The sequence below is a fragment of the Sitophilus oryzae genome, unplaced genomic scaffold (assembly GCF_002938485.1).
Source record: "Sitophilus oryzae breed Bouriz unplaced genomic scaffold, Soryzae_2.0 scaffold_1623_pilon_pilon, whole genome shotgun sequence".
Classification (NCBI taxonomy): Eukaryota; Metazoa; Arthropoda; class Insecta; order Coleoptera; family Curculionidae; genus Sitophilus; species Sitophilus oryzae.
The window spans coordinates 56,052-70,286 of NW_022146307.1; the positions used below are offsets into that span (position 1 = coordinate 56,052).

General features: G+C 32.7%; 1 protein-coding gene across 2 annotated transcripts in view; it reads right to left on the reverse strand.

Moving 5' to 3' along the window:
* The window catches only part of LOC115880442 (epidermal growth factor receptor), a 339,558-nt gene that overhangs the window by 18,692 nt on the left and 306,631 nt on the right, over positions 1–14,235 (reverse strand). For both annotated transcript variants that reach the window (XM_030897648.1, XM_030897649.1), the window contains one exon: positions 1,829–3,359. In XM_030897648.1, coding sequence (XP_030753508.1) covers positions 1,829–3,359 — 1,531 coding nt within the window. The remainder of the gene's footprint in view (positions 1–1,828; positions 3,360–14,235) is intronic.

A 14,235-nucleotide genomic window follows, 5' to 3' on the forward strand; every position in this document is an offset into this window, starting at 1 on the left:
TGGAATTAATTTGTTAAGATATGTTATAATGAAAGTAGTAGTAAATGCTTACACAAACACCAGTAAATGTAAACAATAGAATCTTTATAATAGTAATTGTCGTATATGTAAGAAATTTGTACACATTTACTAGTAATGGTTAGCAATGGCTAGTGAGAGTAACATTTAAAAGATGTCAGTAAAAGAAATTCTTTTGTAGAAGTTGGAGTAAATAGAAATTTTAAGTACATTGAATCATTTTCAATAAAAATCTATAATATTTTAGAATGTAAAGATGTAAAAAATAATAAAATAGGACAGATATACAGGATCCGGGAAAAGTGCGTCGGGCATCTGTAGCTCCTATAATAAAAAAGTTAGAAATTTTATTTAAGTGCAAACCTAAAATATGTATTAAAATGTATTTTTAAAAATTTATTAGAATTTCTACAGGGTGACTCGAAAAAGTGTGAGTGGATCTGTATGATTTTTTAAATGGAACACCCTGTATATTACTGCATTTTTAACTTCCTTTTTGATCACTCTGCATAATCCTAAGATGTTGTTAAATATAGTTTTTTGATAGTTTCACAGATATTAATAAATAAATAAATAATATATATTTTCAGTCTTTCTTAAAAAAAATATTACATATAGAAGAACTGTCTTGAAATCAAAACAATCTTAGGTATTTACTTTAGATGGTCTATACTTACTTTGCTATAAATATCGTAATCTTAAATCATACAGGGTGCTCAAAATTCTACCCGAAACTTTCTGAAATATAAAATAATTTTTCTTGTTTCTTTACAACCATGTATATTATTTTTTTATTGGATGGAGAATTAAAAATGAACATATTTTGTATTTATAGTATTATAAAATATTTAACGGTTTTGCAGATACTGCCGTTATTATTTCATATGGCTTTTTCATTGGGTGGCTTTGATAAAAAAAATTACTGTGGAAAATGCCATTTGAAATATAAAACCGCGAATATCTGCGAAACCGTTAAAAATTTTGAAATACTCTAAGACAAAAAATATTAATTTTTTAATTCTCCATCTGTCAGAGAAATATATAGGGTGTTCCATCTGAAAAAAAAACAAGAAAAATTATTTTATATTTTAGAAAGTTGGGCGTAGAATTTTGAACATCCTGTATGATTTAAGATTACGATAATTATAGCAAAGTAAGTATTAGACCAATCCAAAGTAAATACCAAATAGAGTTTTGATGTTCGAATTGTATTTTAAATATATTTTTTTAAAAATAGTTGAAAAATATATATTTTTTATTTATTTATTAATATCTCTGAAACTATCAAAACATATTTACCCATATCTTAGGACTGTGTAAAGTGATCTAAAAGGAGGCCAAAAATGCAATAATATAGAGGGTGTTCCATTTAAAAAAAATCATTCCGATCCACTCACACTTTTTTGAGCCACCCCGTAGAAGTTAAAATATTTTCCTAAAATACATCCTAGTACATACTTTAGGTATGCACTTAAACAAAATTTCAATTTTTTTTTATTCTAGGAGCTACAGATGCCCAATTCACTATTGCCGGACCCTATATAAGGTAACAATGAATCAATAATAAAAAACTAGTTTATAAACTAATATGATTAAGTAAAAATATATTCAACTGTGTTTGATAAGCGCCAAACAGAATCACTCATGAATGCCATGAGTGATTGGCATATGTCAATCATGATGACAATTCATCATGAGTCAAAGCCATGATGAAAATTGGCATATGTCAATAAATAATCGTTTACGGCAGAGTACAACAAATCTGAAAGACATCCTCTTTTATACTAAATATAATATAATAAAATCTTACCTTGACTGAACTCTGCAATCCTGAAGACATTTGTTTCCCAGTTTGTAGTAAGCACATGACAGACACTGTTCCGGACCAGGTCCCCAACAGCCATCTCTACTACACTGAGGATCACACACCAATCCTCTAGCCTCGCACGACCTCGTCTCACCGTTGTTCGACAGCATCAACGAATGCTCCTTGCTCTTCCTGATTTTATCCCAATTCAACCCGTCAGCCAGACACAAATTCTTATTTTCCAAAATTGCCACGCTGCCCATATTGATTTTATTCAACGATCTCAGTTCCAGAGTCTCCAGTGAGGTTTTAACGATGTAAAGTGAGGAAGAGTACTCATGTAACGCCCTTCCATGAATCACCTCTAGGTTCCTAAAGTAGGAGAGGGACTTGAAGTCGGGATGGGAAGCCTGGACGTTGAGGTAGCCTGTTATCTCTTTAAGCGTATTAAAAACTGACAGTCTATTAGGATGCATCTTTTCGTATCTCTCTCCGAAAGTGTAGTTAGGAAACACTTGCTGGAACCCGTTGAAAGTGTTTTCTAAGATATTTAAGTACCCTTCTATAACAGTGCAGCCTTTGAAGGAATCGATGTTGCCGGAGTGAACTATAGTGTCACCGATACAAGTTTTAGGACAGGGTCCATCACAGAGCACACATTCACCATCCTGAGCTTTCTTGTTTGCAGGACAAGATCTTACACAAGCTCCGTTGTCTTTTAAAAGATGTTCAGGACACTTCTTCACGCAAGTAGCACCGTAGGCGTACTTTCCCGAAGGGTTAACCTCCCAAGAATACGTTCCGGGGTTGTAGATTTGCATGGGAGGGCAATCGCTAGTACAAACGCCGTCATCGTAGAAGTTTCTACAGGCTATGCAGTCGCTTTTCGTTGGGCCTGTACAGCCTCCCGCGCAGAATAGGTGGCAGCATTCTCGGGGTTTTGGTCCAAAACATCTCCCATCGGCACATTGAGGACTGCAGGTGGTTTTGGAGAACAGTTGACAGTTTTCTTTGCCTTCACCCCAGCATCCTCTGTAACAGTCTCGATGGCAGGGCGGGCATTCGCGTTCACCCGCTGTGAAATTATAAGCGTACACTTCTTTGGCTTTTGGATCGGAAATTATCTCTTTCCAGTCGATTGACTTTATATGACATAAGTTGTAATTATTCATTATCCCTACGCTTCCTTTCAGGATATCTCGTAAAGCTGGTAACTCCACTGTGTACATTTGATTTAGAGTGATAGCCAAAGCATATTCCTCGTTTTCTTTGCTCATTTTGAAGAGAGTTCTTCCTCTGATGATTTGGAGCCTTGGCAGTACTATCCTCTTGATATCGACGTGGGATATTAAAACATATCCGGTAACCTCTCGGATGTACTGCAAGAAGCTCAAATCCAAATTGTCGTCTCTCAGCCATGTCAGTTCCAGGTTTCCATCGACGTATGTACAGTTGGTGAATCGGTCCTTCAAATTACGGTAATGGTGGTCCTTGTTGGATGGTACTGACATCCGTCCGTTGGTACCAATACATACTGAAACAAAAAAGGACATATATTAATATAGAGTAAAACGGAAAGATGACGTGAGTGGGATAAAAAGAGAGAGAGAGAGTGAAACACAGACGAAGAATGGAATAAGAAACTAAAATGTGTATCAGCTCGGTTAACTTGGGTTGTTTCGGGTTCCTTGAATCGGTGTGATAATGTAAACAGCGAGTTGGAACATTATCATTTATAAAAGGGCACAAAAACGAGTCGGTTGATGAATGGCTTGTTTCTGGTAGTTAGGTGAGACCGTTTAAAAGGTCTACACGCGGAGAAAAATACAATAACAAAATTAAATATAGCAATAAAATATTTTTTGGTAAAGAAATATATATTAAAATATTTAAATCAATCTTAATACTTATTTTATACTAAAAACTGTTTAAATTCACCTCATTATATATTTTACAATATACCAGTAATATCGCATATCTCAGTAATGTAATACAGGTACGGTCGATCAGTTATTATTCTTCAAAACAGCTATACAAGGTGGTCCGAACTGTATTCCGGAAACTTTGACAGCATTTTCTGCAGATAAAAATAAGTAAAAAAGTTCGTATAAATGTATGTCCTAAAATGCTTACTTACGGAGGTACAGGGTGTAGAAGTTTCATTTTTATTACTATTTTTTCAAAATAATTTCTGAAGTAACGTCAATATTTAGATGAAAATTGGTATCTGGGAGTTCTTTGACATAAGAAATTTGATTTTGATGTCAATATGACTCCTATTTGTAAGTGGCGCCACCTAAATATTTTTTAACTGCTATGAAGAGTAATAACTTTTCGTCAGTACCTGTAGAAAACTACTGAGTGAAAAAAGGTACATTTACGACATTTTTTACGTAAAAAAAGGTCTTTTGGTAAAAATCGCGACGAGCAACCGTTCTCAAGATATTTAGAATGAAAGTACATGTCATTATTGATAAAAAATAAACATGTTCAGTACCTAGATAGTTATTTGACTGAAATGATAAATTTGGGAACTTTTTTGACTGAAATGATAATTTGGGAAATTTAAATTAATCATAAATTTTTGTTGGAAAAAAAGATAATAAAACAGTTTCTGTTGAACTTTTGGCACAAAAACATTTCAAATTTATGATTTCAGTGTAATAACTATTTAGTCAACATGTTTAATTTATGCCAATGATGACAGGTATTGATCATTTAGAATCAAAATATCTCGAGAAACATTACTTGTAGCGATTTTTACCAAGAAACCTTTTTTACATAGAAAACGTCATAAATGTATATTTTTTACTCAGACCAGTTTACCAGATAGTTTACAGCTAATATTCCGTGCCCAGAGACACAGTTTGCTAGAGGGTTGTATTAGCCACAAATAAAGTTTGTATACCATCTCGTGTATAGTATCAAAAACTGGAGTATCTGTAAAATAACATCACACACGATGGATAAATAATACATTTTAGTACTGCAGAGAGATAATGTCAAAAGGTACTGGTTAAAAATAATAAGATTAAAGTTAATTAAGCAAGGTATAATTTAAAAAGTATAAAATTCCGTAAGTGTTACTATAAATAAAATATTTTGTTTTATTTAGGTTGTGTTTTATTTATTCCTTTGCAATATTATTTTTTTATTTGTACATTAGTTCGTATTTTTTTGGTATATGGTGTTTTGTTTAAAATACACACTTGTTTGTTTTGTATTAACACATACGGTAATTTTTTTTAATAAAATAACTGGATAAGATTTTTTTCGTTTTTATACAATATTTTGAAGTAATCACTTGTCACTCAAATTTTGAATATATGAATTTTCTGCTATGCGTTCCAATTGTACCAACTTATTTCTTTCTAAAATAAAATAAACTACTTTGAAATTAAAATGACCGACACATCTATCGCCTATCGCTGTCAAGGAATTTGTCGTTGGACAGACTATAGACAATCGCTAAGCTAGTAGGCTGTTATTAAGCTGAGGAGTGCGGTTCGAAATCAAGGTTAACAAACTAGGCTCCGAACAGATTAGCCATGGCACCAAAAAGAAAACAAGTACCTCCCATTTCTAAAACCCAGTACATAAATTCCCTGGAACTATGTTTTTCAGTGTACAAAATTATGAAAACGATCCCGAAAATTCAGCGACGAATTAACGCTGCCGTTTAAAAAATCCGCTCTATCGAAAATCGGACAGCGAAAAAAATGAGTGCGCACTCTACCAGCTTGCCAACGAGCTTTTTGCCTCGTGGACCCGTTTATTCGGTTCGTTATCAAGATGGAACGGAACAGATTTCAACGCATTAGTTTGGCTTTGTGCCCGGCCAGCAACCAAATTTGTTTTGCGTTTTGTTTTGAATTCCTTTTGTTCGCCGAGATCACGTCCGTTTAAGGTTACGAACGATCTTAGCCAAAACAATGACCACACTTTGGTAATTAATGTTCGCGTTGGAGTACAGGTTCGTGGTTCATGCGAGCATAGATGTTTCTCCGTTTGTTTTTCCTTCTGACGGCGCCGGCGCCGACGGGCGACGCGATGATACGGATATACAGGATCATTCAAAAGCGCGAGAAAACTTTAAGAAGATTATGCTTCATTCAGAATCTCGCAATTAGTGGATAAATTAGTAGTTTCAATTACACTTTATACTTTTTAGTTATCATTCAGCAGCCTGCGTTAGTCAGTTGTATTCATAGAGAATTCCGTTGCAAAACCAGGCGAACCAGACCGGTAAACTACGGTAAAGAGCGGTTCCTGAAAAACATCGGTTTGATACGGAACGGTTTGGTAAAATACTGAAAATGTCAAATGTTGACGTTTTCTAAATTTCAATACCTTTATTATAAAATTTATCTTTTATGCATTTTTAATGTACCTATTCTCTGCTTTTACATTTGCTTCTTCTTTTCAATGGAGTTTAATATTGAAAAGTACTTTATTAATAAACTGTTAAACTCGTTAGACAGTTCAAGTGAAGATTTGCAGGTCCAATATTAAAACAGATCAATAATAAATAAACAAATATAATTAATATTTATATTTTTATAGCTTACAAAACATTCACGATTACTTTTTGTCTTGTTGTTCATGTTTCCTTTAAATGTTCCTGACTTTAAGAAACAATGGCGGCATGATAAGTTTAAATGGTCCTAAAAAGTCATTCTATTTAGTTAATGAAATTTATTTACCTTTACTGCCTACCTCCATTGCTTTTGGATGTAAATACAAAAGATTATTACAAATTTTAGAAATTAAATAAGAATTTCACTCGAACTTCTAATTTTTGCTTGATTACTTTCACATAAATGACATTGATTGACAAACAAAACCACAAAAACCAGCCTTCTCGCACTGGTTAGTTTGGTGACAGTTGTAACCGAATTTTTCAGGAACCGTGTTCCCTAATAAGAAAACATTCGGGAAACCTATAGAAACGGAACATAAAACCACCATTACCATAACCAAGGTAAGGAACGGAATACACCCTTAGCTTATAAGACAATCAACTTTTGATTTCTAACCACAATTTTTCCTGACGGAAGATAATCAAAGGCCAAAAAAACATTTCTCGCAAATTTTGAAGTATAATTAGTGAAAAAGTTAAAAGTTTGATAACTTTTTCTACTAATTGAAATTGTCACCAGTAATTTTGACGTTCTGAATGCTTACATTGAAATTAACGGAACAAACTTCTACGCTAATTGAAACCACTAATTTATTCCACTAATTGCGATGTTCTGAATGAAGTTTTAAGAAAGGTTCCCGTTAAACTGTGAGTTTATAATTTTATTTAAAAAATAAAAAATATAAAGTAGGATAGACGCCTCGCCGTGAGCAAAGTTTTGTCACATTTAGGGAACATTAAGGAACGCTTACTTACGTATCTGCATTTTATTCACTTTTATCAGAGGAGAAAAAAGGGCCTTGTAACGTAACAACGACGTCACCTAGAACACCTTTCCCTTAAAGGAATAAAATGCTCACTGGGAATAACTTGTTGGATCTGTTTTATGTCGTCAATACATATTAGAGGTTGTTAACATTGTTCAAAAAATATAAGTATTAATTTTTTTTTGTCTAAGCATAAAAGTACGAAAATATTTTATTAAACTGACATAAAGTGTCAAATTTAACGAGCGTAACCATAGTTTCTCGTTATATAATTACAAACAAGCTTCGAATTTTAAAACTTTTTATATTATTTGTAACGTTTGAAATTGTTTAAAAATTTATTTGTTGTGTTAAAATAAAAATAAAATGTTCTTGCTAATTATTTTGATAAGTTTTAAATAAAAGCGAAAAGATATACAGGGTGGTCCGAACTGTATTCTGGAAACATCGGCAGCATATTCTGGAGATAAAAATAAGTAAAAAAGTTCGTATAAATGTATGTCCTAAAATACTTTGGAGAAAAGTTTCTGAAATACAGGGTGCAGAAATTTTATTTTTATTTCGATTTTTTCCAAATAAATTCTGAAGTAACGTCAATATTTGAATGAAAATTGATATCTGGGACTTTTTTGAAATGAGAAATTTGATTTTGATGTCAATATGACTCCTGCTAGTAGAGGGCGCCACCTACATATTTTTTAACTAATTTGAAGAGCAATAACTTTTCGTCCGTACCTGTATAAAACTACTAAGTAAAAAAAATATACATAAACGACATTTTTTACGTAAAAAAGGTCTCTTAGTAAGAATCGCTACGTGCAACCGTTCTCAAGATATTTAGAATAAAAGTAGTCAATACATGTCATTATTGACAAAAAATAAACATGTTGAGTAGATTTTTACTTGACTGAAATAATAAATTGGGAACTTTAGTTAACTAGGGATAATTTTCAAAATATTCATGAGCTCAACATTTCCCGGAAATAATTTAAATTCTTGTAGAATACAACATTTTATAGAATATTCAAACCATAATACTTAGCAGTACCTTCTCAAATCATTTTTCTCGCTGTAATACTGTCAGAATTAAAGGGTACTGGGTACAGTCTGGTCGAAATGCGATCGGAACCCAAATGTCACGACAATAATTCAACGCCTGGCATTTGGAAACAAAATAGTTTAATGTTTGGTACTCGACGACGATCGAGGTGGTGAAGGTGGGCGAACCGGTTCCTTGGTACTACTCTCGACGTACTACTACGTAACACTTGTAGCGTTAAAGAACGGCCAGGAAAGCGGGTTTGATCAGAGAGCTTATTTGATATAAATTCAATTTTCATGATAGAAAAAATGTATAATTTTAAATCTATACTAGTTCTATGTCGGTCCGTCATTTTTTTGTCAGCGTCTTAATATTTAATATGTAAACAAAACTGTTATAGGATAGGCGCCAAAATACCACTTAAATTTAAAAAAATTGCTAATGTTATCAAATATTGCCCTAAAAATTGAATGAACATGTAAATAATATTTGGCAAAAGTAAATTTAAGATTCAGTCAAGGATAAATCTCTGAATATAGGATGTTCTGAATTTTGATGTAATAAATCTTTAAATGTAATCATATAACAATAGATACATACAGAGGCGCAACTAGGGGGGGGGCAGGGGGGGGTTTAGCCCCTCCAGATGACCAGTGCGTGTCGTATAAAATTGGTTTTAACCTCACATGAATCTTATCTTATAGTGACCTAAGCCCCCCCCAAAAACTTGAGCCCCCCTAAAAGTACCGTATGATCGAGAAAAAACGGCGTCAACGATGGCTATGAAATGAAGATCGCTGTCATTTTATATGTAAATTCATACATTTCCCAGCCAACTGGACGCCATTTTTTTCGATCATACGGTATATGTCTAGTTGCGTCCCTGGATACATATATATGTGTTAAATATAACTTAAGAGCATAAGCGAGATTTACGCTGCATCACTTTTGGTGTACCCAAAGTGTGTATCCAAAGTGAATCATTCGTTTTAAATAAATCAATATCTCTATTTACACCAAAATAATTTAGGAATTACTAAATAGTTAGTTAAGCTAAATCTACCGAAGAAATAAAGTAGTTAATATATTATGTTCTAGTTGGCCAATTTGGACGATTTTTTAAGCAATTTGTAGCTAAACGGTTTGACTTTTTAGTATCTCTTTCTAAATTAAAAAGGCAGTTCTCATCTGTCTATTATACGAGGGAAAACAGAATATTCATATTTTGGTGAAACTTCCACACCAGTTCATCAATTAGGTAAGTTTTTTCTCCATAGTTTCTTTTTTGGTTTATCTCAATAGCTTTATTTTTATTAAAGATATTTGCTTTTTAACGATTCACAGCAAATTTTACAGAGTTTATTGTTTTTCTAATGTCAATATCATTGAAATGTCATATTATTATTGTTTGTTGGGAGTTACTTAAGCGGAGATGGTTTTAAGTCCAGAAGTTGTATCCACTATGGTTGCATCAAAAAATTGAACGTGGTAGAGATCAACTTCTGAACTTAAAACCATCTCTCCTTGATTAACGGCTCAACACACGATAATAATATATTTTTTGAATGACAGTAAGATTACATAAATTAAACACTATTTCATAAGTTTGCTGAAAAAGATCAAAAGCAAAGGCATGATTTTAATGTAAAAATTAGGAAAAAAATGTTAGTGTTTTCTTCAAAAGCGAATATCTCCAAAAAAAACTATTGAGATAAACCAAAAACCAAACTATCGATAAAAGATGTAGATACATGATTATAATGATTTGCATTGCTTTGTTAACATATTCCACAGGGTGTTTTAAACTTTCACCAAAATATCAACATTTTATTTTACTACCATGTGGTGTTCTCAAAATAAATGTTCCAGCCAAAATTTGGCGTATATGCGTATATGATTTTTCATTAGTAAGTTATTAATGCAAAACCAAATTCACATTATTTATCAATAGAAAAAATCTATAAATGTTTAAATAACAAAGTGTTGCAAAAAATCTTTATAATCGATAATCTGTTTATATACGAACTTCAAACTTTTTTAGGAAATAAGTTGCAACCTATTATGGTATTTTTCGTTTTACATCTAGTTTTTATAACTTGGGTACCTTCGTTTTGTACAATAAAGTTTTTCTATGTGTATATTTCTTATCTTAAATAATAATATTATAATACACATACACGTTCAACGTACATAGGCACTGTTTAATCTAATAAAGATTGTAAAAGTGGAGAAAGACGGTTTTTGGGTGAAACTTTTCGACGCGCACCTCATAAATAACCAGCCAGAATAATAAAAAGGGAACCTTTTAATTTTTATGAGGCTGCAGCAGCTAGACGGGGCTCTATTGTTATAAAGTCGGCCCTTGAGGTCGGTGTCTGGGTTCAGAGTCGAAAATCTGAATTTCAGGTGCCCTTTTTATTGCCTTCGAGGTAAAATTAATAGGCGACGTGGAGCTTTTGGAAGGTTAGACACCTTTTGTTAAAACTATTTTATAATAGAGAAGAAAAAATTGTATCTAAAACTAATCTAGAAACATTTTGTTGAGTAAATAATATATTTCCACTCAAAAAACACTCTAAAATAACATAATTTCCTGAAATATGTCCAAGTGCATAGTTTAGGTATGCACTTAATCCTTAATTTCTTTATTATTCGTGTCACATTTATAGATACCCAACGAAATGTTTGCAGGACCCTCTATTTCTAATTCAACTTAATTTAAGGCTATATTCTACAGATAATTTCAGCATGGACATTTAACTATTTTCTATTAATAAAAATAATTAATTATTATTCTGTTTGTACAGTTCCTGAAAATATTCTACTAAAATCCTTTGTTCATTTTAAATTTTTTAATATATATTTATTTGATAGTTAATTGTTGATAGTTAATTGTTTTTGTCTTTTCTTGACGGCGCTACAAAGGAATTTATAGAGGATCTGTTAAATGAAACAAGTTTAAATGTCTTCGTTGTATGAATTTTAATTAAATTCTTAGTGGTACGGCACGGTTAAGGAGTATTAATGTTTATGTTAATTAGCATATTTCTATATAAAAGCCTTGATTCGTACGTGATTGTTGTTTTTATTCTGATTTAACTTTATTTACTATAAAAAATCAGCTCTTCTGTTAAATAAGATATATAAGGAAATTATTAAGTAAAATTTAAACAAAATACTGTGTAAAAATACTATACTAGCCATTTACTTTCAGAAAATCTATGCTGCTGTTCTTCATATTTTGTTTCTTACAAATGAGTCTTTTTTATGTTATTTCCAAATTTTTAGGGGCAAGTAATGTGTGCAAATATTAGTGTGAACAGTGTGAAGGCCAAAATATACTCTACTACTACGTTATATACGCTATTATACTACTACTACTACGTACTATACGCTACTATTACAGCTATAGTAAAATCAGTAACTTTGTGTGTTCAATACATTGTTGCAGGTAGAAATAGTTTTACCATAGATTAGATGATGTTTCAATATGTGTAATTAATAGCGGTTTTCTCGTAAGGTAATAAATTTATTACATCTCACTGATCAAAACACCAAGCCTTAAGATGGTACTTCTCCCGCATGACTAACAAAACCACCATTTTCATACAATCTAATCGTTACACGGACAATGTTTCAAACCAGATGCCTTCTAGAAGAGAGACCGAATGAGTCGCGCCATCTCTCCAAGCAAAAAAGGTACTAACAAGTACCGTTAGCGAGGCAGTACTGTGGTGGTATGGCGCCGGCCGTACTCGCGTCGTTCCGTACATGGAGATACAATCTCACTATCTAAGAGCGCTCTCCAGCGCTTTTTGTTCTTCTTCTCGGAAGGAGCGGAATAATCTTAGGCACGGCGGTACTGTAATAGCAGAATCGTTCTGCTCGGCTCTTTCTATGTATTTAGGGCCGTTTTTCTGAATACCTTGCCTACGGTTGGAATGAAGAAAGTGATTCAGATAAATTGTTTCACGAGATGAGACAATATAATGGGGCAGGTAATGAGAAACAATAACAATCCTGACCAAAACAAGGAAGAAAATAACCTAGGAATTCAATCTAGTACATCACATATAACGACAATCGTCTAGAAAGGTTTACAATATAGAGAAGAATAAGAGAGACAACAGTAATCCTTAAAAATGCAAAAAAGAATAATTTAAGAGTTGGATAATTACAGAACACCTGCTAAAATTTCTAAAGGAAACATATGCAGTTCTGCTGTTTCTTCTTCTGATTATCAAAGTCACATAGCTTCCGTCACTCTCATAATCATTAAATGCCTACTGAGCTTGCAATTCCAAATTAATAGACGCACTACAATTTTAACAGTTTTTGTGTCTGCTCGTTAAGTCTGTCGAAAATGTTCGCGAGTATTCTACTATGAACTGATTAGCCTGCCGTCTTGGTGAATATTCCATCTATTCCATTCTAGAGATTTTTTGGCTAACCACTATTTTGCAAACATTTTTGTAATTGCTTTTGCAGCATCTCAGAACGATTATGGGCTAATAAAAGGTATTGATGGGCCTAGTTTGGCTATTTTATCTGCCATTTTGTTGCCCTTGTGACCCTCCTGCTCCGGTACAGATAATAACGTAACATTACCACGTTTTTCAATCTATTTAGAGCACGCAACACAAACCCATACTAGTCTATCATCTGAACGGTGTGTTCTTTCCTGTATTATTATTTCTTCTACACAACAATAGATTACTGTTATGTTCGTCTGGAAAATAGAAATTTCATTATTTTCTTTGGATATACTTACGGGGACAGATTTTCCTTCTTTCATGCAATTCTTAAGTCTTTTGGCGTTCTTGAAGAACCATACAATGTTGCTAAAGAAGGCCATAATTAGAATCTTATATGACAAAGCAAAAAAACATCTGTAATTCCAGATATAATTAACACAGAAAGTTGGCAATCTAATATAGCAAAATGGGAATCCCACAGATTTTATTGGAGCATAAACCAAGAAGATTGGCTAATAAAGAACGTTAATAAAAAAAAGAAAGTGATCAAGACATGTCATTGCTCAACATCTCACACTTTAAAGAAATCGCTGACAAAATAGAGAAGATGAACGGAATAACAAAATGAAATAGGTTTAATAGCCTCGACAACCTTAAGGAATGATTTAAGCAAAACAATAGTGAGTGTGGTTGGGTTGGCACGAGTCAGAGAACGTCAAAGTCGAATATAGCAACAGGTGACACCAAAAAATTTGTTATCGCAGAAGATGAAACAATCAGCATATAATAGTCATAAAATAATTAATAGGTAAACAGCACTAGTTTAGAAGGTAATAAAGGATAAACCCCATACACACAACAGTCCAAGTATCTCTAGTCGGCACAACATTGACAATTTAATTGGAAATCCATCCCCTATAACTTTTTTATTTTTTCAGATCAAAAAAACGAGATTTAGTATATTTAGTATATGAAATAAATTAGGATTGATTGACGTATTCAATTTTTTTTTGGTCACTTCCTGCACCGGGGATGACTACAATTTTTGATTTTCAATGGAATGATTACAATTTTTACTTTTTTAAATGGCACCCTCAGACTTGACTAGAAACACTTTCGATAGAAAATGACATATCATATGTCAACTTTTGACATTTTCGTATATGGTTTATTTGAAATTGTAACATGGAGTTCATAACGATAATTTGACTCGAAATACCAAGTATGTGGTACCAAATTATTCGAAAAAATGCGTTTTCCCAATATGTTAATGAACCAACCTTATTACATTTGAAAAAAATGAGATATGATTAAAAATAGGATTTGGGTATCTTTTAACCGACCAGGACAAGACACAAAAAACATTAGACGACCAAATCTATATTTCCAAGGCTCCTTGACTGAAAATTAGTGTTTTTAACACAGCCATGGCACTCCAGAGTGTCATTTTCTATCGAATAAGTACAAATATACTTAAGGTGTCATTT